Consider the following 27,049-nt stretch of genomic DNA (forward strand, 5'->3'; position numbering starts at 1 on the left):
CCGTGATTCGATGGAGAAACACTGTGAAAGGCGTCAGGGTGTTCATAGGAATCGGGTCGGGTCGCGAGTCGAATGGAGGTCTGGATTCCCTCCTTTTCTCCTCCCTCATTTCCCCTCATTGCCCTTTCTTCTGATTGGTTAGTCTATCTTCCCCTTCTTCTCGATTGGGCAGTCCCCCCACTCCTTTCTCTCCTCTTCCTTCCATCACAGCCACACATGTGGCACCATCTCACTGCTCTAGTAATTCTGGAGCCTTCCAGATTTATGGTCAAATTATCATTTTGCCCTCAACTTCAATCGTTTATAACTCCAAATTACGTTCCATTTGCACCCACGCCTTCGTAGCGATGAGTACTACAAGAATATGCCAAGAAAACGGATCTTACGTGACACGACAAGGCAGTTAACAAAAGTCAACGTATTTATCTCAAAGGGCATTTTCGTAATTTCACATTTTAAAATTATAAAAACCGTAATAATTGGAGACGGATCGTTACATTTTTGGCTCCACATAAGCAAGAACTTGATGGTCAATCTCAATTGTGAATAAACCAAGCGAAATTAGCTACACAAATAAAGGGCCTAATTGGGTAAGTGATCACCACAGTTATAGGCTTATAGGGTAGTCAAAAGATAGTCCCAGTAGTAAAAAAAAAAAATCGGATTAAATCCTTATGGTGAAGTCCTTTAGGAATAAAGCTCAAAACCAAAATTTTTATTAGTTTCTCCATTAAGCATCGAGTGACTATTCTTCAATATGTTTCTCATCAATGTTCCAGAAACTTACCGGCTCAATCTAACAATAACAAACTTGAATTCCAACCATCCTATATGGTGGGGTGGTCAGCCCTCAACAGAACCAATTGCTACTCTTTGCTTTCTTTTTTTGCGGCACAACAGCTTCACTTGCACCTTTGAGACCGGACACTGTTTGCTTCCTTCATTTCAAGTACCTTGTGCTAACATCCGCCTCTGAAAGCCTAGCTGGAAGATACAATTTTACATTCTTGATTTCCTTGATTTAATTCCTCCAGGCAACATCAGAATTGTAATTACGTCGATGTGGAAGGTACTCCTAAGACTTAAAGAGTGCCGAGTCCAACTAGCTCAGTGACCCTCAAACATCTAACAAATGACAGTAATTCATCATCTAAATCAGGACCAACCAAAACTAGTAATCCTTTTGTGGATAGTATTCAGGCAAATTCCAGTTATTGACTGCCATTGCACAAAGGCTCCACATGAACAATTCCCCAGCTGAGTCTAAAACCATTCTCAAGTTTTGTACTTTCAGACCATTAACACCTGCCCATCTAGCCAATCTTGACTCAACATAATTTATAAAATTGGGCCTTGGCCTAAGTTCAGAGAATTGTTCCCATGCCAAAACCTGATCCAATTGGGAATGAGACTTGAGGGTGAGTTCTAAATCATCACCACCTATTTTTACTTCGTCCAAAGCTACAATCTTCCTCTTTAACAAACCCAAATCTCTGTAAATGCTAGCAGGAACAGTGGGTGCAAGCGCAATTCTTGTTCCCCAAGCTAAATGAATTGCAATGGGAAAACATATATTATATTACCATCATGAAAAACATACTCTGACAACCAGTAAACAAGAAAAGCTTTGTGCTCAAATTCATGCCCGCCCTGATGAACTTCTTCAACCACAAGCATGTGTGAGCCTTGTTAGACCCTCCTCTATAAAATTCCTTTTTCTCTGCTAGCAGTTTCTCTTCAAATTGTTTCAGCTCTGTGGTTTTTAAAGGGCTTAAACAGAGTGCTCCAAAATCAAAAACCGCCCTAAAACCATGACATCTTCTAATGTGATTGTTGCTTCACCCCACGGAAAGATGAAAGTATTGGTCCCAAAACACTATTTCTCTGCAAACCCATATGCCAAATCGGTCTTTCTTCCTACATGGTACATCGAATTTAGGATAGCTTCATAAATGCCAGCCTTCTTCCAGGTAGATTGGTGAACAGATGCCATATGATCGACCCAAGTTTTCCAATTTTTTGGCTGTAAGTCCATCCAAGAATTTCAACTTTTAAGGGCCATTTCTTTGGCTCGAAATGTGATGGGATGAAGGAGAAAAAAGATGGGAGCTTGAAAAGGGGTTCATCAATGGAGGAGTTCTGCAAAATGGGTTTTAGAAAGTAGGCTTTTTTGAGAAATGGGTTTCCACCAGATGGGGGAACCATCAACTCCTCTCTTCCACCATGGATTTTTTGTTCTCTCTCTCTCTCTTCTGCTTGAAAGCTTCGGATTTTTTGGGGGTTTAGGATGAAATATGATTCCAAAATGTCTAGAGCATTCAAAAATGGTTTGATGAGAACGAGTCCACAATTTCCGTCGATGGAATAAATTAGAGTTTGCGTGAGTAACGGAAGTTGGTCCGAAAATATGATGAGGGCTACTCTATTGTGCATATCGGAGGTGAATGTCCGATCATAATCCTAGCTAGCTAGCTATTTTTTTGCTTAATCGGAATCAATTCTAATATTATTATATTTTTTTTAGTACAACGATATATTTTACACTAAGGGAATGAGGAGTTCGGCTAAGCTACAAAATGGGCAATCTAATTTGATATCGAATTCGCCATCCAAAGATTCAAGCCTTAGACATTTCTCAGTTACTTGTGAAGATGAATACTACCAAATCGTAGTACTGAGTGACAATTCTTTTATTCAATAGCAGAAATGCTCCTAAGTATAGTAGTAACTCGAACCTTCTTTTTTTTCAGTCAAACATGAACTTCATTGATAGAAGAAAATGTTACAGATGTTTAATAAGATAAACATAAAAATAAGCTGCAATTAGACCGAAAAGACAAGGAAGTCCAAAGAAAAAGCACATGATGACCAAATCAGATCAGTCCGTTGATAGAAACCGTCACCATCACAGTCACTATGCAACTCGCCATTCCAGTGCTCAGGTCCGTCACCACCAACAAAAACCAAAGGCCCCAAAACAAAAACACAAATACAAGGCAGCCCCAAATGAAATACAAAATAAATCCCTAAATTCGCAACATCAAAGATCCACAAATAGTACAGTAAAATTATCCAAAAACACTCAACGGACCAAAGAAACAACCAAATCCAGCAACCGTGTCCACCACTCGAGGACCAGCAACGGAAGAATTCTGATACCAACAAAGCAAGTAGACAACATAATCAGAACCGCAGAAGGAGGCGAGGCAAAGACCCAAACCACCAAAGTGGTTTTGCACACCTTCATTTGTGTGACGGACGACTCGCTCTCGAGGTGGGTAGCAAACACAACGGCCAGAAAACTTTTCTCAATTGAAGGTAAGCATCTAGCAGGCAATTGGAGGATATGTGGGTGAAGGGATGGAAAGACAGAGGAGAAGAGATGTATGAGACACAAAGTGGGGAAATCTGAGATGTTGTAAGGTTTAGGGATTTGAGATATTTTTTGAGCTAATTTGGATTTGGTGCAACAAAATGAAACAATTGAGAAGAAACAACTGAGAACATGTCTCTATAACAGTCACCAAATCTGACACGCGAATGGAAAGATGAGTGATTTTGATGGTGTGGATGTTAATCCACGGTATGAGAATTTGTTGGGGACAGTTCTCACTCCCTTGAACATTTTGTGAGAATTTGTAGGAACCTTCGCCTTTGGGTGAGGGTCGACGTTTTCATGTCCTACTCTGAGGAGCTAACCTCGCATAATTATTTTAATTAAAAGAATTATGTAATATGAGGAATGAGGCCTGATTAAAACAACTTTCAAATTTTCTAGGAATTAGCAAAAAAAATACATGTTTATGAAGGTTCTCTTAAACGTAGAGTTATCTAACTAGCTAGTATTTTTTTTTTAAGGACCTCGGCGGTACGAGAAAATTTTATTGTTATGAAAAAATAAAGTTACACCTAATCAGGGAGGAAATAAATCTTACCCCTCATAAAGCAAGAAAAGCAAATACAGGAAAAGAGGGGGATATAAACCTTACCTTTCTTGAAAAAGAAAATACAAGAAAAAGAGGGAGGACATAAACCATGACCATTTTGAAAAAGAAAATACAAGAAAAAGAGGGAGACGTAGGACAAGACCCCTCTAACTAGGTAGCTGTAATATCATTCTTTTTAATATGTAACCCCCTCAGCTTGTTGATGGTTAGCATCCCAAATGGTTCGGAAAGGGAAGGCAGGGTTTGAGCAGATAGTTTTTGTGAGACAAAAAACATTGTCGGTCGAGACCCAGGATGCGTATGCACACAAGCCAAGGATAAACTCATCACAAGCACCACTGCCTTTGCCAATGCATTGGTTGGAGGGTCCAACCTTTGATCTAACAAATCTTTAAGAAGCAACTCTGCATTTTCATTCATTGATGTTGATGCTGATAGTTGAGACTCAAGCATATCCCCGGGGTGCCTTCCCATCATGACTTCTAGTGCCACCACTCCAAAGCTGTATACATCACACTTATCTGTGACTCGCATAGTGAATGCAAGCTCTGCATATCAAGGAAAACAAAACAAGCAACCTCAAAATATATCTCAATCAACGAAACAATGCCAAACATGCAGAGTATTGAATTGCTACATTACCTGGTGCCATGTAGCCAAATGAACCAGCAATATGTGTCCAGTTGGATGAGTCAGTACTCAATAGTCTTGCTATCCCAAAATCAGAGATACGGGGCTCAAAATCCTGTTCGAGCAATACATTGTTGATGGTTACATCACGGTGCACAATTGGTGGAGTGCAGTCATGGTGCAAGTAAGAAAGTGCATTAGCAAGTCCCTTCACAATTTTGACCCTTGTAGCCCAGCCAAGTTCAGTAACCCCTTCAATCCCATATAAAGATTTTCCCAGACTGCCTCTCTCTAAGAATTCATAAAGCAAGAATATACATCCCCTCCTGGAACAGAATCCATATAGCCTTATGATGTTGCGATGCCGGGTATTTGTCAAAGTTCGGATTTCATTTTCAAAACTTCGAAGATTAATTCCTGGGATATCATTAGAGTCTTCTGTGTTAAGTCTCTTAACTGCAATAACTTGACCTGATTCGAGCTCCACCTTGTATACTCTACCAAATCCTCCTCTTCCAATGCAATACTTCTCGTGAAAGTCGTCTACGGCCTTGATAACTTCCCGAAATGTAAATTTAACTTCTTCTTGCATTATCATCGACTCAATATTCTCAAATTCTTTAGAACTTTTGATTTTCTTAAGAACGGCCTCGGATTTCTTCCGAAACTTTAAAATCAGAGCGATGGCAGCGACAACCATTGATAGGCCACAAACCGGTACAAGGACACCAATTAGAACTGTGCTGTTATTCTTTCTGAAACTACATTCCTTTAGGCCTTCAGCATGCCCACATAAGCCAGAGTTTCCAGAAAAAGCATTTGCCAATGCTTTTCGGAAAATGCCACCAGTTGGGATTGGACCCTTCAAGTTATTATAAGAAAAGTCATACCGTTCCAAACGAGGCATGCTGGAAAGTGCTGATGGGATTTCCCCTAAGAGATGGTTGTGTGAGACATTGAGAACCACTAACATCGTGAGCTTGTCCAGGTTTGAAGGTATTGCTCCCGATAGAGAATTGCTGCTAAGATCCAAGGAGTGACTTGTGTATATGTCAGTAATCACCGCTGGTATTTCACCCGATAAATTGTTGTGGCTTATGTTAAAGCTTGTTAAACAGCAAAACGAGCCCTGTCCGCCTGGTATTTCGCCTGTCAAATTGTTATTTGACAAATCTAGTAGCTGGAGGCTACTCAAACTGCCCAGACTCGTTGGAATCACCCCTGTCAAGTTGTTCTGGCTTAGGTTCAGAACCTCCAGTTGTTTCAACTGCGAAATCTCTGGTGGGATTATCCCTGTGAGATTGTTTTCCCGAAGCCCTAAGTTTTGAAGACTTGTTAGATTACATACTGTAACAGGAATTGACCCTGATAGCCGGTTGGTTGAAAGATGCAATATTATCAAGTCTTTCAATTTTCCGATCTCCGAGGGAATCGCAGCAGAGAAATAATTATCGTATAGATAAAGGTGTGTCAGTTTTGTCAACAATCCGATTTCATCTGGAATATTTCCATGGAAGATGTTCCCTTGAAGCTGCAAAGAAACCAATTCAGTCCAATTGGAGATAAGGGAGGGCAAGATTGGACCAGTAAATGAGTTGAAAGCCAAACCCAATTCTGAAATCTTGTTCAGATTTGACAGGGACAGAGGTAGATCGCCGCTAATGGAATTTTTGGCCAAGGCCAAGTAGGTGAGGTTGGTACAAAGACTGAGTTCAGAAGGGATCGAAGAGTTTAAGAAATTCACCTCAAGATTAAGATACTGGAGTTCTCTGAGTTGGCCTATCGAGGATGGAATTCTTCCTTGTAAGGAATTTTGAAACAGGTCAATACGCTGAAGGCGAGACATCAAACCAATATCTTCAGGAATTTGACCACTGAAAGAGTTTAGTTCTGAATGGAGATGTTTAAGCTTGGGAAAGCTTGTTGGAAGTCGCCCTTGGAAATAATTGTCGCTGAGATTGAGATACTCAAGCTTTCCCAGATTGGTAAATACTGCTTCTGGTATTTGGCCAGTCAAGGCATTCTCAGACAAGTCCAAGAACGTCAAGTTCCAACATTTAGATATAAACGCTGGGAATTTTGATTCCAGATTGTTTTGAGAAAGATCAAGGTATGTCAATAAAGGCATGACGGAAAAGTTAGATCCATCAGGGGTTCTTATTAACTGGTTTTTTCCGAAAAGCACATACCTTACCCGTTGGAGATAGTTGAGCTGGTCGGGAATTGTACCATGGAGATCATTGTTGTAGAAGCTGAGATACTCCAACTTCGTTAACTTACCTATCTCCTCGGGTATTTCTTGAGTGAAATAGTTGTTGCCCAAGTCTAAGATAGTGAGCCTGGAAAGCTTGCTAATGGCAGATGGTATAGGGCCGGTGAAATTATTGCCATTAAGGTTGAAGTGAGTGAGACTGAGAAATGGGGTGAAGTTGAATTCGGTTAGTGTGGCAGTGATTTTGCGGTTGGAGAGGTCTATTTTGGCAACTGTTTTGGTGTTTTGGTTGCAGACAATGGCAGTCCAGTTGCAGAGGTTGTTGAGGTTTGTACGAGACCATGAACTGAGGGACGATGGTGGAGAAGCAAAGCTACTTTTCCAGCTTATCAGAGCTTCTGCCTGACTTCTTGGGGGTGACGTGGCTTTCAATGGAAGCAATGAGAGCAAGAAAATAGGAAGGAGAAGAAGAAGAGGCAATTTCCGAACTGATTTCATGGTGTGTTGATAGCTAGTTGCTGTTATGTTTGATAGCATTTGAAGTTATGTGTTTTATCCAAGGCTCTAAGCTCTATATATATATAGTTGCAGTTCTTTATGCAGACCAGATTTGTTTGTCTCATTTTTTCGTAGTGCATGTCCTCCCCCTCCCCCTCGGCTTAGCTTCACCGAACCTTCACAACGACGGATAGGATGGTGCAACCGCAGAACACGCTGACGGCCAAGCGAGCGAGTCTTCCCGTTCATACTGCCGAGTTCTCTCTTTGTGTAAGTGCTTAATGCACAAACCAATTGTTTATGTAACTGCCATGATTGTGCTTTAGCCTTTTCCAATTGTTTCTCTTGTGCCAATTATATCATTTTTTTTTTATTCATTATCATATACTTTCTATTGTCAATGTCTAATATGTTAATTTTCCAATTCAAAAAAGAAAACTAACTGTAGTTTCTTTACTTTTCCGTTAGCTTCTCGAAGCCGACATTAGCTTTTTTGTACATCAACTCAGTGAATCTATCGGTGGAGAGTGAATTCCATATCAAGGAAATTGATGTCTTGCATAATAGTTTAAACAAGAAGTTTAGCCCACGGGTTGCAGCAGAGATTAACGATAGATCTTAAACATCATCTGTATAGATATATAAAAGCTATTTACATAAAATATGAACATAGTATTTACATAAAATATATAGTAATTGTAAATAGCTTCACCGTCTACACCAGTATTATATACGCACAAAGAGTCGTTCAAAATATAACTACTATTTTACAAATGTATCCCCGGAATTGTGGTGCTTTGACCACTCACTGCTATTCCAAAATGAACATTAAAGAGTCTATAATTCTCCATTTCAGGTACTTTTTTATTCTTCTTAAATTTTATTTTCTTAGATAAAGAACATCTGCATTTGGGTTACTTTTATAAAGCCAAAAATTTGAGTGGCGAGATGATTATGAATTCATAGACCAAAACTTTAATAAGTCATTGATCAAGTTCACTTTTAGAGAACATTTTGATGTTGATGGTCAATTTTAGGGACCATTTTGATGTCGTTGATCAATTTTAAAGACCATTTATGAGAAAAATGACTTATGGGATCTATTTATGTATCACATCAGCACTTAACATATTTTTTTAACATAATTATGATGGAAAGACCGCATTAATTTGCAACACCTATTTTCAGGAACTACATTGATTGATTTTCAATTTCAGAAATCATCTCGATGGTGATGGTCAATTTCATAGGCCATTTGTGATAAAACCCCATAAAAATATGCATGACAACTTAGTACCAAATTATATCAATGTCAATACTGCGAATTGTTGCGTCATGGAAGTTTAATAAAACAAACAACGAATTGCAGGAGAATTTAACAGAAAAGAGGTGCATAGTTTTAAACCACAAAAACCTTTCAAGTTGTAAACTGGACAAACCGTGGTTCCTTCAATTTTTTTCGAAAACGGAATAGCAGTCGAAGAACTACTCAAAAGATAAAAGCCCTCAATTTCTATGGTTGGCAAACCGCAGTTTTTTACAAAATACCAAGTTCCTGCTATTCCAAAGTGCGATTCACGTCCTCCGTTTTTCCTGCACCAAGAACAAGAGCACACAAAAGAAAGCATTTACTCCACGATTCCAAAAGGTCGCTACCATGTAGAATAACAGAAATACAGTGTTACTGTAACGCAAAAAGAAATAAGATTGCCACTGGATAAAATATTGAACACAAAATTTTGCAAAAATGAGTAATAAAAGAAGAAAAAAGAAGGCACTCATCACTGATTTAGACAAAAAAGCAGTAAATTATAAGTTATAACAAGGTTTGGAAATACCAACTGATAGGAGAGCCATCTTTCATTACATTCTCCTAAAACTTGCTCCCCTACACATCTGCATTTAACTCATCTAGCATGCTTTCAAGCCTCTTAATCCTAGCCGTAATCTCTGAACCTCGCTTCTCAAACTCCAAAACTCGGCTCTCAAATAAAGGGCCACTGCTGGCACTTTCTTTACCAACGACTCTTCCATTGTCCTTATCTGACTTGGTACAAACCGAACTTTCTCCTGCAATTTTAGATTCCAAACTCGGAACTCCACCCGATAATTTCTCACTGTCACTATCTTCTATAATCACAAAATTCTCGTACTTCTTATTTCTTTTCAAAAGTTCTGGTATTGTTAGCTTATCATCATCATCCATAGGATCTTCAGCTTCCAGAATGTTGCAATTCGGAGCAAACCCAGGAGTTACAAGGGGGTGGTTAACCATCAATGGCAACCGATCAGTACCCTTTGCTTTCTTTTTCTGTGGACTAGCAGCTTCACTTGCATCTTCAAGGCCAGACACTGATTTCTTCCACCACTTGGTATACTTTATGCTAACATCAGCCTCGAAAAGCCTACATGGAAGATATAATTTCACATTCTTGATTTCATTGTTGTAATACTTCCAGGCTTTATCAGAATTGTGAAAAAGTCGCGTAATAGAACATGGAATGTCTTGATCAAATCCAAATTGCATAGCTACACGATGCGGTAGGTAGTGCTCAATGGTACCAAGACCAACTAGCTCACTTACGATCAAACATCTAATGAATGACAGTAATTCATCATTTGAATCAGAACCAGCCAAAACCCATGTTTCCTTTTGTGGATAGTATTTAGGCAAATGCAAGTTCTCAATGACATCCAAGGCGTAAGGGCGCCACTTGAAATCTCCTCCGGCTGAATCTAAAACCTTTCTCAAGTTTTCAACTTCCATGCCATTTAATTTATCCCATCTAGCCAATCTTGTCTCACCAAAATTTATAACATTCGGCTTTGGCCTAAGTTCCAAGAATCTTTCCCACGCCCAAACCTGAAGTAAATGGAATGGTGACTTAAGGGTGACTTGTAAATCAGCACCTCCTATTTCCAATTGGTTTGAAGCTACAATTTTCCTTTTCAACAAATCCAAATCTTTGTAAATGCTAGCAAGAACAGCGGGTGCAAGAGCGATTTTAATCCCCCTAGCTAAATGAATTGCTATGGAGAATACAGGTCTATGTGTTATATCATTATGGTTAAAAACATACCTCGACAACCAATACACAAGAAATGCTTCATGCTCAAATTTGTGCCCGCTCTTAATGAACTTCTTCAACCACAAGCTTGTGGTAGACTTGTTGGCCGAACTCCTGTAAAATTCCTTTCTCTCTTGAAGTAGCTCCTCTTCAATTTCTTTAAGTTGTGTGGTTTCGAGAGGGCTTAAAACAGAGTCCCCCAAAACCGAGAAACTGCCTAAAACCATGACATCCTCCAATGTGATTGTTGTTTCACCCCATGGAAAAATAAACGTATTGGTTTCGGGACACCATTTCTCTGCAAGCCCGTATACCAAACTGTTTTGCCTTCGTATTTGGTACGTTGAATTAAGGATTGCTTCATAAATACCAACCGCCTTCCATGAAGATTGGTGCACAGAAGCCATTTGATCAACCCAGGATTTCCAATCTTTTGTTCCTTGTTTCCATCCGTGGAACTCAACTTGCAAAGGCCATTTCTTTGGCTCGAAACGGGAAGGGATGGAGGAGAAACTGTGAGGGAGCTCAAAAGGAAGTTCAATGGTGGAAATTGGCAAAGTGGGTTTTAGAAAGTAAGCTTTTTTAAGAAAGGGGTTTCCGCCGGATGGCGGAACCATCAACTCCTCCCTCTCTTCAACCATTGATTCCAGTGGGTTCTCCATCTCACCAAAGCTCAAGACCTCTCTATCCCTCTCGTTTTTTTGTTCTTTTCAGTTTTATGGGTTTGAATAAAACCTCAGCTCAAGCACAAAAGAAGTGTGGAAGGGGGTTCGATTGAATAATACGAAAAATGGTTTATATGAGCGCGAGCGTCCAATCGTATGCCGTTTAGAGCGCCCTTGCGGCTTCTACGCAAAACAAAAACAACATGAAACACGCCTTCATCATTCGTTCGAATCACGTTGGTCCTTTTTTTCCCTTTTTTTTTATTGAGAATTCCAAAAGTTATATCACAGATTCACAAATACATGAATTTAAATTAAGTGCACACTCATTTACCATATTTTCTCATCATTTTAGGATAATGGTAGAGAGAATAAATTTGAAGACAAAATTTGTAAAGGAAGTGATGTGTCAACAATAGAAATAAACACATTTATCAACGCTTAAGTAATAAATCAATCATTAAATTCTATATCCTTTGGTTTTCAAAATTTTGTCTACAAATTTAGTCCTTCTAAGAGCATCTTCAAAAAGAAATGTCTAAATCAGCAATAATGGTAATAAAAGAAAGCAGTAATGTTTTCCAACTGAGAAGCCAAATCTGATGTGGCATGACATGCAAAGACATCTCTTCTCCTTGCTGCCAAATTTGACAGGAGCATTTTTGTCACAACTATTTAGTGTGGTGTATGCTCACCATGTAAGACATATTCTGAAATCACAACAACAAGACATTAGGATCACGAATAAATCAAATCAATATATAAAATAGAGATCGACTAATTATATTAAACTTATCTGTAGAATACGGAAGACATTGCAGAGTTCTAGGTCGTCTTCTACTTCCAGTACTTCAAAATATCTCTCTGCTGTGAATAGGGTTTAGCGTATTTTTTTTAGAGATTGAGCGTATGGAAGCAGGGACTTAACCATAGTATTTATATCATTAGGGTTTAATCACAGCCGGCCTATTATTGGTTGTGAAAATCAAATCCTATCACTTAAGTGTTTAAGTCCCACCATGATACTATATCTTTGTAGTGAAATCCATCAGATTTCTTTAAGTCAATTGCAAAGGTTTAGACTCCATAATCCTTATTATGTTAGGACTATCGGATCACTTTGGTTGCTAACAACTTGATAGACAAGTGGCTTACAACAAAACGATCCAATACAACATTCATTATCATTCACAATCTTACATTCTCCCACTTGAATGTCAATGATTCATCCTAACAAAATAAGAACTCATGGTGATCACTGAGTCTTCATAAGTATGCAATAACCTTTCCTAGCAACCTGTCACTTTGAATCGAATGCAGAACCAAAGAAAACAAAGAACAATTTGGTTTGTTCCTTGCACTCCAAGATCACATACACATTCAACTTAAAGCACTTTGTTGCTATCTAAGTCATGGTGTCAAGAGCTAATAGTCAAAACATTAGCTCACAATAGTCGAACTGAAAATATGAAAATATATTTCAGTACAAAAGTAGTTCATAAAAGAACTCAACAACGTTGGTAACAACATCCAACTTTTCTGTCAATTTAGAATATGATAAGAGAACGAGTAAAATACGGCATACTATTTACAAAATCAGAACCTCTTATTAAAACTTATGAACAAAACTTAAACAAAATTTACTCTTAAAATATCAGCCACTAACACTTCAAATTTTTAACACAAAAGGTAATCTCTTACTCCCACTGATTAGTAGAGATAAACAAATTATTACTCCCACTGATTAAGAGAGTAAAAAAAAAAAACTTTATAAATGCCTATAAAATGAAACAGACACCTTTCAAATACTCCCATTAGCAAAACATTAGTCATGGGATCTAAAACATAAAATTTATGAGCTCAACATCTTTATTTTAGATATTTGTAGGGAAGTGATTCTCATGACTGAAAAACTATACAAAATTATTTGGTCAGTTTTGTTCATCTAACAATTGACAGAAATAGAAAACTTTAACTGAATGTTTTCTAATGCATCAAAAGCATATAATTCTAGAATCATCTTTGGACAGAAACTAATTATATTAGGTTTGCATAGCTAAAACATAAAATACAAGGGCAAACATATATAGCTTCAACACTTTTGAGCAGATGAAGTATATACAATCTTGTCAATTCCATGCTTCACTATACATTGATTTATAGTTGTACTGAATAAGAAAACACTTTTGAGCAGATTAATTATTCATCAATAACATATAAATCACAAGTTCAATTTCTTGAACAACATACAAGAATTAATAAGCAAAACACTTTTGAGCAGAATATACTCATTAACCCTTCTTGAATTTCTTACAAGATTAGTTGCATATGTAACAAATAAAATATAAACAAGTATGATAATGTACGTTTTATCTACCAAAACTATGATCATTAAAAGCATGCAAAATTGATGAGTGTGAAGCCCATAATACATTATTTCTCCCACTTGGGCAAACACTCAAAATTGCAAGATTAAACACTAGAGAAAGTGGTTTTCATATAACAAAATATAGGCTAGTTGAATCAATAAAGATAGTGTACACAATCCATTAATAATATAAGATGACAATTTTTTACAAAGTTTGGAGTTAGAAAATCTATCAAAATTGTAATCAAATAGGATTTGTTGCAAGGTATGTAAAAACTCCATCAGTATTTCCCAAGCTCTACCAAAATTTCAGATTTAATCATAATTTAAATAAAACCAATTTACAATCTTTAATATGCTCAAAACACAAAAATTTCTTAAATAAATTTGTGGAGTAACAAAATAGTTGGTTTGGACATAATAAACCAATCTATATGTATCAAAATTAGGCTTATATAAGGAACAATATCTCAACATTATTAATCGATCTAAAAGTGACAAGTAATTAGATAAACCAATGGCTACAAAATTTATTTTAGTGTATGAGAGAAGACCCGCATATGTGTTAAAGATTAGGTAATAAGAGAATCCAAACTCAAAATTTATGTTTTAATTCTAAAACAAAGTCGATTAAAGTAAACATATAGATATCTCAACAACATTAATTTTTCAACAATAATTTTAATCCAATTTAGAACTCACAGAAAATTAAGGCAAAAGATTGGCAAATTTACCTATTCATTCTCAATTTTGCAAGATTCATCATGGAAGTAGTCGAGTTGTGAAGGATCGAACCAACTTCAAATTGCATGATTGTTACACCTTTGGGCAGAAACTAATCATGCAAAGAAAATACCTGCATAGCTAGCCAAAACATAAAATACCCAAAATACATATAGCTTCAACAACTTTGGCCAGATGAACATATGTTAAAAGTATTTTATGATTTGTTATAATACTAATTTATAATTGGTGAGTGATTTCCTAAATTTCCCATTGGGACAAAAGTATTCACCATATAAATTAGAATTCTGATTTTTCAAAATAATCTTTTAGAACAGTATTAAATAACCGTTTTGTTGGATATTCAATGATTCTCAAAAGATTCAATCAGACACAAAAAGTATGTCGTTGTTGACATTGAACAATAGAGTTCTCAAAAGAGGAAACATGGTTATTCAGTTATTCGATAGGGACCAAAATGATCAATTTAGTAAACTGATTCCACTTTCCAATTTTCTCAAAAGACAATTATCATCATAATCAGAATTGAAGACCAAACAAAACATTGGTTTAAGCAAAACAAACCAATACATCTTTAAATCAAAATTTAATTAGTGTTGTTTATAAAATTCATTAGTATTGAGAATTTGCATAACATAAGGACATATTGGAACCATAAACTTGTACAATAATTGATACCAATAGATGTACACAAATCAGTGAAACAATATCACGTAACAAAATTAGTTTTGAAGTACCAAAATTCAGCAGTACTACTTTAGTTTGCAAATTCACTAAAAACTCAATTCTCTTTAGATTGTCATGAAAATTTTTAGGTATGCACTAGACATATATGGCCACTATTTCGAAAAATTTCATGATTTTAAAATTTTTAAGCGAGCCAAACATGAATTCGAAAAGAGAGGTGCTTTAGAAACTGCAGAAAATGTTTAGTATAGACCTGAGACTTCAAATTCACCAAATATTCATTGTTCATCCGATATGCATGAAAATTTTCAGACATAAAGTAAACATAAAAATATGTTATTTCCCAAAATTTCATAATTTTTTAGATTTTACAAGTGTACTAAAAACAAATTCGAAATAAGTTGTGCTGCTGAAACAACAAAAATTCTGCAAAACATACCCGGGACTAAATAATTCACCAAAACTTCAATATTCCTCCAATGTGTATGAAAATTTTCAGAAATAAAGTAGACATGTAAATTTATTGTTACCCAAAATTCCATGATTTTTTTGCGATTTTAAAAATGGGCTAAAAATAAAAAATCGAAATGGAATTTGCTGCAGAAACCGCATAAATTCTGCAGGACAGTCCCCAGATTAAAAATTCACCAATAATTCATTTTCGGACCACTGTTGGTGAAAATTTCCAGATTTAAAATAAACATCTCAATGTATATCATACTAAAATTTCATGAATTTATGAGTTACATTGATATATCAAAATAATATTACAAACAGACTATTCTGCAGAAGTCTGCAGAATTCCGACAACATGGTATCACACTTAAAAATTTACCATAAATCCATTTATGGTCCAAAAAAAAAAAAAAAAAAAAACGTGAAAAAATACCAGCGTCTAAAATCCATTTAATATTACGACAAAATTTCATAAAATTTGAAGTTAGGGAAGTCTATCAAAAACTAGAGTGTCTATCAGGCCCAGGTTATAGTGACGACATGAATGGGTTTCCTTTTTATGTGAGTTTCTCACCCTTTTCTACATATCACATTTTTAAATGTAAAGTCCTTTAATTGATTCCTCACTCCAAAACATATTAACACAGAGAATACTTATGTGGAGCAAAAATATTAAGCCTAAATTGAATCATAAGTTGTCCAGACTTATAGGTGATCAACCATATGAAATATGCACTTATACCAAACAAGAGTCTGCAAAAGATTTACGACGCCATTGAAGAAACTCCCGAAAATTTCAATTAAGAATTGATAGTTCCGAACTACTCATATATACATGAATTTCAAATTTGTCAAAATAACTAAAGTCCATTAGAATTGCAAGATTTATGGTTCGAAAATAATCTAATTCATTGAAAGCCCCAATAAAAGTTTCCTTCTAACAGATTTAATCAAATCATGAAATCAATGCAGCAATATAATTAACAAATACAATAAACCTAAAGCCGTGTTGTAATCCTTCTCTGCAGCACAACAATAATTATTCTGGAAAAAGAAGACAACCCTATATACTCAAGAAAACTCCAGATTCTACCGAAAGGAAGGAAAAAGGCAATTAGCCGGCAACAAATTATGAACTCCAAATTCACCGTGTAATTAAATTATTTACCTTTTAATTTTCTATGCCCAATTTCAACCAAAATTGCAATTTTTCAGAGATCATGAAGTCAGGGAAAAAAAAATATAAAAAATACTCTAAAAATTAAGCGGAAGCCTCAAAACAAATTTTCATGATATGGAACCGTAGAAGGCATCCATCTAAAACAATAAGCAAATTTTCTTTAGTATGTGAATCATCTTCAATAAACAAATTTGCTTATACCTTTAAATCGGACCCTAAGCTTGTTGTGCGGCTCTGATACCACATGTAAGACATATTCTGAAATCACAACAACAAGACATTAGGATCACGAATAAATCAAATCAATATATAAAATAGAGATCGACTAATTATATTAAACTTATCTGTAGAATACGGAAGACATTGCAGAGTTCTAGGTCGTCTTCTACTTCCAGTACTTCAAAATATCTCTCTGCTGTGAATAGGGTTTAGCGTATTTTTTTTAGAGATTGAGCGTATGGAAGCAGGGACTTAACCATAGTATTTATATCATTAGGGTTTAATCACAGCCGGCCTATTATTGGTTGTGAAAATCAAATCCTATCACTTAAGTGTTTAAGTCCCACCATGATACTATATCTTTGTAGTGAAATCCATCAGATTTCTTTAAGTCAATTGCAAAGGTTTAGACTCCATAATCCTTATTATGTTAGGACTATCGGATCACTTTGGTTGCTAACAACTTGATAGACAAGTGGCTTACAACAAAACGATCCAATACAACATTCATTATCATTCACAATCTTACACACCATCCTAAGTAAAGGATGGAAGATTCCCTAGGTAAAGTGGAGCGAATGGGTCGACAGGTTGGCCAGTAAAAACTTCTCCATCTAGAGCTAGTCTGAAATTTGTGACGCAATTTTGAGCTCCAGATATATCATCAGGGGAAAACAACAAGAATATGGTTATTGGGTTGTGAAGAATGTTGAGGTCCCACGATAAAATTAATCGGCAATATGGAAAATAGTCCAACTACTTATAAGCATATGCAAGATCCCTCTTATTATTAATGGGGAATCTCATTCTCAACACGTCTCCTCACCTATGGCGAACATGTAGCTTTTCTGTCGTTGTGGCTACGAAGGTTTGTTTTTGCTTCTCTTCCTGAGGATTGCATTGGTAAGAATGTTTTTCCAATTGCAAGCATGTTTGTCACAGGGGAAGAGGGATGCTCTTGCGCCCGCCGTCCTTTCAAGTCTTTACAGAGACTTGGCTTAAGAAGCAAGCTCTTTCTTGTGGGGAGGAGGTTGCGGTTACTGTTCCGTTTCAGTTCTTGCACTTGTGGACTTCGGAGAGGTTTCAACCGCTGATAGAGAGTCCCCCGAAAGCTCTTAAACCTCGCGACGCGAGCCTAGGGCCACCCGGTGGCACAAAGTAACTTCTAAATCAATTAATCTGCCTCTTGTGAGAACTGTTTTTATTAACAAAGCCTGAAGGGTCTCTCCAGGATCCTATGGGGATTTGATGACCATGAACGCAAACAACAAAAAAAGGTGCTCTGGAAGAAGTAAAGAAAACAAAGCCTGATGACTGCATGGAGAGTGCTACGTATCAAACTCAGAGAGTTGGATTATTAACGAGGGTTGCGAATCTGGAGAAACTTCTGGGGGTAAACCCAAAAGAGAAACAAAATCCTTAGGCCACAACTCTTCATTATTATTAAATTTAAACTATGACAGTCGAAACAGGGTTGTTTGATATAAATTGTTGGCAAAGACTGTTCTATAATCCAGGATCGATTTTAGATATAACAGAACTGAAATGTTTACTGATTTGCCGTTTTGATCCTCTCATTTTGATTTCACCCTTGGGTTGTTTTATTTATTTTTAATCTTGTCCAATAGAAGCTTCATTGGATCTAGAAACTTCGGTAAGGAGCTCTCACACCAGGCGGGATTAGCGTCGGATCAGGTGAGACCAAATTCAGGGGAGTCTCATGCTTTTGTGAGAAGCACCCTAGAAATGACGTGATCTGACACCCCTAAACCAAGTTTTTTTCCCTACTCAATGGCATTTGTGTCATTCGAATTGCACATATGATAGACTTCATTCATGTTTCCGACTTCAAATTCCCTATCAGCACATAAGGACATTTCATTCTAAATTATTCTAATTCACAGAGAGGGGACTCAAACTTGGTGCAAGGTGGGCGGCAAACTGGCTGGCCTAACCCACGTATGCAAAATGAAGTTGTTTTTTTACTACAAATTGCATAATCTCTTTACATCCCCAGAAAATTGCTGGGAAGATAAATGTGGATTTGGTTGGAAATTCACTGTGGGATTTTTTCCAATTAAAGGAAAGGTTAACTTTTGGTAATGGAAATAATAGGAGGTTGTTTCTCTTAACACAAATAGAAGAACAAATTAATGTTGAAAAAACAAAACCCATTTTTGGTATGGTCAAAGAAAATAGAATGCCCGGCTGTCCCTCTATATTTAGCAAACTTGACCTTGTCTGTTTTGGCTGTCCGAACTCAATGGTTTGGATAGAGAGAGCAAGCAAAAGAAACAATGTGTGGGATCAAGCTCTTGGTTCTTGAAGGACCAGAAACTAGCCTTCTGGTTTTTCCAGAGCCGAGGGTGTTTTTGTAACGTATCAGATCGATATCCCCCATTTGTCTAACCAATTTCTCAGGCTTGTTTCGTCTGTATTTCTTGGTTTCTTGGATCGAGTCGCGTACCAAAGTTTTGAAATTCATTTGGTATGTTATGAGTGGTTTTTTCGAGGAATCCATGCAAGATTTGGTATGACAATTTGAAGGTGGTTGCGATCGGAGTAGAGTTGACAAGGCAAAAGGAAAAGATGAATTGCTTCCAATGTTGCATGTCAGAAGAGAAAATCACCAGGAAGTCGTTAAAAAAGAGTATCAAGGAATACCATGACACCAAAACTTTAGCCTCTTTTGCTAACATTTCCTTCAAAACAGGTAAATTCTTCTCTTGCCGTACATCTTCCCTAAAAATCAAATGACACCATTACATCAAAAGACAGACATACATACATATAATATACATGATTACTCTCTAATAGGGAATGGATCTGCGACGAGGACTTACTTTCCAATCGTTAAATCATGTTAGGGATTATATCATGCATTCGTATATCAAAGATTTATGACGTCTTTCAACACTTTGGTCTATCAATCATGTATTCATATTCAAGAGCTGCAATTTATCAGTTTTTTTTCTTTACATTTATACATATACATACATATATTTATCTTTATGTGATGTGGAAGATTTTACATGAAATATCCCCAATTTATTTGCCTTTGGTTTGATGGAGATTTGTCCCTTTGAAGGCTAAGATTGGTTTTACCGTATAAAAATCGACCTTCTCTCCTTGTTATATTTATCACAAATTGTCCAATCTTCTGAAATTGAAAGTTGGCTGCAGATCCTAATATATAATTACTAGTAATACTTGGCAGTGTGGAACAGCTAGTTCGAACTGTTGGCCTCTAAGTTTGAGAATTTTAACCTGCAGACAGCAGCAGGAGGAAGTACATAGCCGAAGAGATAGCAAAGGTTGGCAAAGGAAATATTTCGGCTCAGATTTTTGCTTTCCGGGAACTTTGTGTTGCAACTAACAACTTCCATCCAGACAAATTGATAGGCGAAGGCGGTTTTGGGAGGGTTTACAAAGGGAAACTTGATGGCACAGAACAAGTACTATTTCCATCCATCTCTCGTCAATCCATCCTTTTGTTTTTCCCCTTAATAAACAATAATTTAGTTGAATCATAACCCCTCCTGTTCGCTCGTTTCAGGTTGTTGCTGTTAAGCAACTAGACAGGAATGGATTCCAAGGAAACAGAGAGTTCCTTGTAGAAGTTTTGATATTAAGTCTTCTTCACCATCCCTACCTCGTCAATTTGGTTGGGTATTGCGCGGACGGCGATCAGAGGATTTTGGTGTATGAGTACATGGCGAATGGATCCCTAGAGGACCATCTTCTTGGTAAGCACCAATTTACTTATTTGCATTTGCACTTTCCAGGCACTTAGTATACATCAGTAACATTTCTTAACACTTGTTTTCTGATCAACAACAAAACTTCGGATCTCAGATTTAGCTCCAGGAAAAAAGCCCTTGGCTTGGAATACTAGGATGAAAATTGCAGCAGGGGCAGCAAAAGGACTTGAATACTTGCACGAACAAGCGAATCCCCCTGTGATATACCGGGATTTCAAAGCATCCAACATACTTTTGGATGAGAACTTCAATCCAAAACTCTCGGATTTTGGTCTTGCAAAGTTAGGTCCAACTGGGGGTAAGACTCATGTATCCACCAGGGTGATGGGAACCTATGGCTATTGTGCACCTGAATATGCACTCACAGGGCAGTTGACAACGAAATCCGACATTTACAGCTTTGGAGTTGTGTTTTTGGAGATAATCACAGGACGGAGAGTCATAGACAATAACAGACCAACTGAGGAGCAGAATTTAGTTACTTGGGTATGTCCATAATTTTATAACTTCTCAAGCTATTTCGGCAAAACTCTTTGAAGTCCTTCTATAATGGCCAATTTCCCTAAAATTAATAACACGATTTTTTGCAGGCACAACCATTATTTAAAGACAGAAGGAAGTTTACATTAATGGTAGATCCATTGCTAGAAGGGAAGTACCATATCAAGGGTCTTTACCAAGCTCTTGCTGTTGCAGCAATGTGTCTCCAAGAAGAGGCTGCTACACGACCGCTGATCAGTGACGTTGTAACGGCGTTAGAGTATTTAGCCGTAGATGGTGAAGCAGATGATACGAATGGTGATGGAAATGTCTGACACTACTGATGGTGTTAGTGTTGAGGGTAAGGAAGGTACATGATGAGAGAATGAGCCTATGGATTCTAATGTTTCATGAAATCGAAATGTGATCATATCCTGTTGTGTTGTAGCTAGCTAGGCTGCTCTGTAAAATACCAACTCCGTGCCATTACCCAAAAATCACTTCTCTTATCCACTTTTGGTGTTAGCATGCTGGTGAGATTTTTGGTGATCATTCTTTGATTAGAAGTTTGAACATAAAAGAATTGGGGAAGGGTGAGGCACTTTAACTAGGCAGGCTCAAATGGCCCAAAAAGAGATCAAGCTTACCCCAATTCAAATGGGAGCGAGGTTCAAACCAGGATGCATGGGGTGGAAACATGGTTCTAAACAACTGACCTAACTCACATATGAATTTAATTCTTGTACAAACTTATGCAAAGATAGTATGATTGTTTAGTTGGTTTCAACAACTCTTTCAGTTTGTGCTAATTGTTGTACCAATGTCAAATTGCAGCCATCATTACTCTTCAATATAAAGTATAAATATTTAGGTGTGTTTGATTCATAGTGTGCATGAAGGATTAAAGGAATGTAGGAGGGTGAGACACTTATCCGTATTGAGAATTTGATATGGCAATATTTGGGCTCAACCTGTGCCTGTGCCCACCCCTATGTCCAATAAACTCATGTATTTTGATCCGGATTTGGATCCTCTCCTGAGCTAATGGAGAGGATCCTCCTGACCAAGTGTTATGGGCCGTTGGATGAAAATCCAACGGCTACAAACAGGTGGGTCCTTTTAAAGTTATAATAATTATAGCCGTTGGATGAAAATCCAACGGCCCATAACACTTGGTCAGGAGGATCCTCTCCGTTAGCTCAGTAGAGGATCCAAATCATTTTGATCCTATAATTAACAATTCACTATAGTAATATAAATACAATTATTTGTTTAATTATTATTCATATAATATTGTTAGTACTATCATAGGTGTGTGACCTCTTAAGTTTTAACTAAGACTAAGACTGGAAGTGAAATTAACTATAAGTTAATTTAATTTCACAAGTCATGAGTGACACCTAACAAAATGTCATGACAACCTGAATTAGATAAAAGTATTCATGACTAATCATGATCCTTTTTCAAAACTTGATTGTAGTTACTATGCAATTCGGTTCTTTTTTATCAACATTATCTCGATTAAATGATATGGAATAATGTCAAATCACAAGTGAATATTTTTAATCACCATGAGGTATCTCATGTTGAGGGTTCTTCTTGGAACAATTATAATAAGGCGATAGATTTCTTGTTGCCCATTCATATGTCTCCATACTTATACATATGGACCCAAACAGTACACAAAACCTTAAGCTTAAGAACTATTTGCATACTACAACCTTTTAATGATTGGTCATAAAATAATTGAGGAAGGGTGAGGCACTTTGAATAGGTAAGCCCAAATGGCCCAAAAAGAGATCTAGGGTGCATGTGTGCATTTATTTTTGTGTAGATTGATTTATAGACAAGGTTCTAAAAGATGTTATGTCACAGCCCGTTCCGAAATACTTTTATCGAAGGTGTGAAAAGACTATAATGCCCTTGGGCGTTGAGATGAGTCGTATGTGACATGATTCTAGAAGTGGACCGATATAATTATTTTCCTAAGTTTTTGGGGCCAATGAGAACTAAACCTTGGTTAGTTGTGATTGGTGTGTAGATTGGACCACACACACACATCCACATTACTTTATCTCTCTCTTCCCTCCCGTGTTCTCTCTCTATCTCTCGGACTCTCTCTCTCTCTCTCCTTCTTCTTGTATGGACAAACACCAAGGACCTCTCAAACCTTACTGATCGAGGAAGAAAATGGTACCATTGTGTTCGTGAAGCCCAGACGAGTCGATTGATACCCATTTCAGGTAAGGATACATTCGAAAACCCTAGTTTTTCATAACCCCTGATTTGTGCATTGTTCATGCACACGTAATTATGGATTTTTTTGAGAGTTTGAAGCTTGTAGGAAGCTTAGTGAGGTCCCAAGGAAGCTCGAAGTGCTTCGTTTGAAGGTTTTGGATGTTGGGATCGTGTGGACAAAGTTTGGCCGATTTTCTTGGAATTCTCCGGTGAGATCCCGTGACTTTTAGAGCTTTAAATTAGTATGATCGTGTTCTACAAGTTAAGAGCTTCATTTTGGTATAAAATACGTGAAAAATGGTGCAAAAACGAGTGAGAAATGGGCAGTTGTAGGTCTGCCCAAAATACGACGCCGGTGACACAGTTCTGGCATCTGGAGGTTGAAGACAATGCGCGTGGGCCGCGCGTGAGGCCGTCCCCTCCCCGGCGCGTGAGCCACCTAAAAATTTATCAAAAAATATCACGATGTTCGTGAGGTTGTATAGGTCATGTTGGTATATTTAAACACCAAAATTGAGCAATGTATAAGAAGTTATTAGCTAGTTTTGCTTATGTGCTTTAAAATAACATTTTTATAGTTAATTCGCATATAGGTGAGATTTATCCCGAGGACAAGCGTATCCACGGGCGACTCGGGGCCTACGACCCTTCGACATACCAATGAGTAGGTTTTTGTTTTCAGTATATACTTATATACTCGATATATTTCCCAGAAATGCATTTTTAGGTAAGTATGCTTTGAAATAATATGTCAAATGCTTTTATATTCTGAATATGCATTTCATGATTGCATATATATATAAATGTGGTGTTGTGGAGGCACAGGTAAGTCCAGGTAAGTTATGTTTGATTATGTGAATCATCGATGATGTAATATGTGATTGAATAATGTTGAGCTCATAAAACTGCACCTAGGGTGATTGTGATTTAGCCAGAGTTACGAAGTACATGCCTGTTTATTTACGTCACCTCTCGCACTATATGCTCAAATTGGATCCAACTTAAGTGCACAGTCTTGTTGTATATACCTTATTCATGGTTCCGACTCGTAGGTGACTAGCGATTTATCGCCCGACTATTATGAGAAAATAGAATTGAGCATAATTATATTTCACCCAATTTTGTCGTAAATACCCTTTTCAGTGGTTCCGACTTATGTGCAGTATATTGCCGTATAGGTCATAGTAATGACTCCGGCTAGATTGAGTTTGAGCTATGAATTCAGCCGTACAAACTATCACAGGAGTTCCGGCTAACATATCATATTTCTATGAACTTATTCTCACCTGCATTGCTTACTCTGTCATATCTTGGCATGTCATATATATGCTTATGATTATGTGAAGTATGATTTAAATTGATATATTTTCATATTCAATTATGTATATGCTTATATTCTGATTCTGGGAAAATATTATACATGTTTTACAGCGAGAGGTTAGTATATTGATAAATGAAATGATTTTGTAAAACATTTGTTTTGCCCACTCACGTTTTCTGTTTTGTGCCCCTCCAGGTTCTAAGTAAGCTTGTTGTTGGTGGCTCGAGACCGTCGGCTGTTCTGACTTATCTAAATAATAGTAGGACATTCCTGGTACTGTATAACTAGTACTTGTCCTACTGGACTGCACCTAGACTTTATGCTATGATTAGGAGTGTTTACTATTGTAACTAACTCCTATCACTTTCTGTTTAGTAGTGCACTCTAGTAATGTGGTTTGTTAATTATTCGTATATTTGTTATCTTTATCGCTTTCGCACTGTGCACATGGTTACGTCACTCTCACGTGACGGCCAACATGCCTTGACCTCGGTCGGGGTGTGTCATGTTAAGCGCTAGTTGGGCGGTGGGCTAGAGCCTAGCGCTTATTGGCTAGGTGGGGCCTAGACTACTAGGTAGATTTAAGTAAATTTATTATTTATTTGTATAGATAAGTGTCTATTTATACTTACAAAAATGCATAATTGTATTAGGGTACACAAAATAAAATGACATATAGATTAAAGTGTTATAACATATTGGAAATATGGGGAACAAGCAAATAATGAGTGTTCATCTAAGTATTCAACAAGTCTCTTACAATTTATTTAACAAAAACAAAATCTAAAATGAAAGTTAACGATTATCTGTCTAAATGAGAGTTGCGACTTAGGCGAGTGCCTAGGCATGTCTAGGCGGGCTAAGTAGACACCTAGGCAAACTAGATGGACGTCGAATGGGCTTTAAACACCCTTTCTTAATTTTCAAACGCCTAGGGATTACCTGAAAAGGTGGCCAACCAACTAACGTCTAAGTGGGGCTTAGGTGGAGATTTTTAGATCAGCATGCATAAATGGCATGATTTCATTCATTTGGTTTCAAGATTATTTTCAGTTGTGTGCCAATTGTTGTAGCAATGTCAAATTCCATGCATTTTTATTCTTCAATATTAAAAAAAATATGATTTCTACACACTTATTTTCTCTTTCTATCATTCTTAGTTATTTTTGTTTTTTATTTTCATTTACTTTATTTAAATTGAATGCGAGAAATAAACAGGGATACATGAAAAGAAGATAGTGTATGAAAATTTTTATAATTAAAAAAAAATGATATGAACTTTGTTGATCGGGAAAATGAAAAAGGCACGAATTATTATAAGGTTTGTGTGTGTCCGGTTCAAATAAAAAAAGGTGCTTTCAAATGGATGCAGCGGGTACTGTTTGTTTGTGGTAGTAAATTTCTGTGGCAGCGAAACTATGTTTTTTGCTGCTTGCTGACTTTTACAGTGCCAGGATTTCCCGCCAAAGAGCAGTAGGGTTTTGAAGACCGCGAAAAAAGGCACTAGGGTTTTGCACTTTTTTTCCCTTGCCATTTAAGAAAGAATAACGTTAGGAAGACTACAATTTTAAACAAATTTTACAAATCAAATGCTATATCACCAATAGAAAATAAGCATGTTAATCAACGCTTAAGTAACAATGCAATTATCAACAACCACATCATTTAGTTTGTCGATTTGATTTAAAAAATTTGATCTCCAATTTTAATAAATGATTCAAATGTCTGAACTTAAACATGCATGAAAACACTAATCCTAGGAAAATTCTAGCCCTAACCCTGAGAACAACTCCAACAGTTGGGGTTAAAATTTAGGTTTTAACTAAAAAACAGTTTTCCTCCTCCAATGGTTTTGGCTTAAATTTAGTTCGAGATTATTAAAGAATAAATTTAAACTAATTTTTCTTTTCGGTAAAATTAAAAAAAATCAAATGTATGTAGATTGCCCAAGTTTATTTAAACACTTTAACCTAAAAATATTTAAATTCTGATAAATAATGAGAAATTACTAAACATACCCGATGAAAATATTTTAGATATTTTTTTATTGTTAAATTTGTCTATATTCGATCACAGTCATTGGATTTAATATACTTGTAAATTAGATTTAAAAAAAAAGAATTTGAATGTGGACTATAGGATCAACCAACGACCCATTATTTCCAATCATTGGATCACAAAAAAGAAAAGAAAAAAAAAACTGTTTGCTCGTGCAAGTGACCGACATGCGTCAACCTGCTGGGCCCTTACGCTGACTACCTTGTCGCCTATGTCGCGTGGAAGAGCATTGGGCACGTTAGTGCACCGAGACTGGACTTGGGTCCGGCATGTCCACGCGCAGTGGTGAGCTAGAAAAATGGTTTGGCCCCTTTTTTGGGCTAAATCTCCCCAAATTTTAAGTTATCTTAAAACTTGTTTTAGGACCAATGGTTGGAGACAATTTAGATGGATTTAAAACCTAATTTTAGATTTTAACCCAACAATTGAAAATGATCAAACTTTATAAAGTGACCAATAATGAATCCCCAAGTCACCAGTAATGAAAACATAATGCTTATTATTATTTTTTTAATAT

At 36.8% G+C, this 27,049-nt stretch overlaps 3 protein-coding genes and 1 pseudogene across 3 annotated transcripts; 1 reads left to right on the plus strand and 3 right to left on the minus strand.

Annotated features, from left to right (window-relative positions):
* Positions 1-827: 827 nt before the first annotated feature.
* Positions 828-2,433, minus strand: LOC126590385 (uncharacterized; annotated as a pseudogene).
* Positions 2,434-4,097: 1,664 nt separating this feature from the next.
* LOC126590386 (MDIS1-interacting receptor like kinase 2-like) lies at positions 4,098-7,287 on the minus strand. The gene is made up of 2 exons (XM_050255854.1): positions 4,590-7,287; positions 4,098-4,495 (listed from the first exon to the last, which is right to left on the minus strand). Exons 1-2 carry the CDS (start codon positions 7,285-7,287, stop codon positions 4,098-4,100), a joined length of 3,096 nt encoding a protein of 1,031 aa, XP_050111811.1.
* Positions 7,288-8,682: 1,395 nt separating this feature from the next.
* Positions 8,683-11,106, minus strand: LOC126591050 (uncharacterized). Its single transcript, XM_050256582.1, has 2 exons — positions 9,126-11,106; positions 8,683-8,880 (listed from the first exon to the last, which is right to left on the minus strand). The coding sequence occupies exon 1, from the start codon at positions 11,015-11,017 to the stop codon at positions 9,176-9,178; it is 1,842 nt and encodes a 613-aa protein (XP_050112539.1). The 5' UTR covers positions 11,018-11,106; the 3' UTR covers positions 8,683-8,880; positions 9,126-9,175.
* Positions 11,107-18,943: 7,837 nt separating this feature from the next.
* LOC126588583 (probable serine/threonine-protein kinase PBL23) lies at positions 18,944-21,800 on the plus strand. The gene is made up of 5 exons (XM_050253692.1): positions 18,944-19,387; positions 19,948-20,129; positions 20,231-20,420; positions 20,530-20,921; positions 21,026-21,800. The coding sequence occupies exons 1-5, from the start codon at positions 19,264-19,266 to the stop codon at positions 21,248-21,250; spliced, it is 1,113 nt and encodes a 370-aa protein (XP_050109649.1). The 5' UTR covers positions 18,944-19,263; the 3' UTR covers positions 21,251-21,800.
* The last annotated feature ends 5,249 nt before the right edge of the window (positions 21,801-27,049 follow it).

Source organism: Malus sylvestris, chromosome 11 (genome assembly GCF_916048215.2).
Source record: "Malus sylvestris chromosome 11, drMalSylv7.2, whole genome shotgun sequence".
Classification (NCBI taxonomy): Eukaryota; Viridiplantae; Streptophyta; class Magnoliopsida; order Rosales; family Rosaceae; genus Malus; species Malus sylvestris.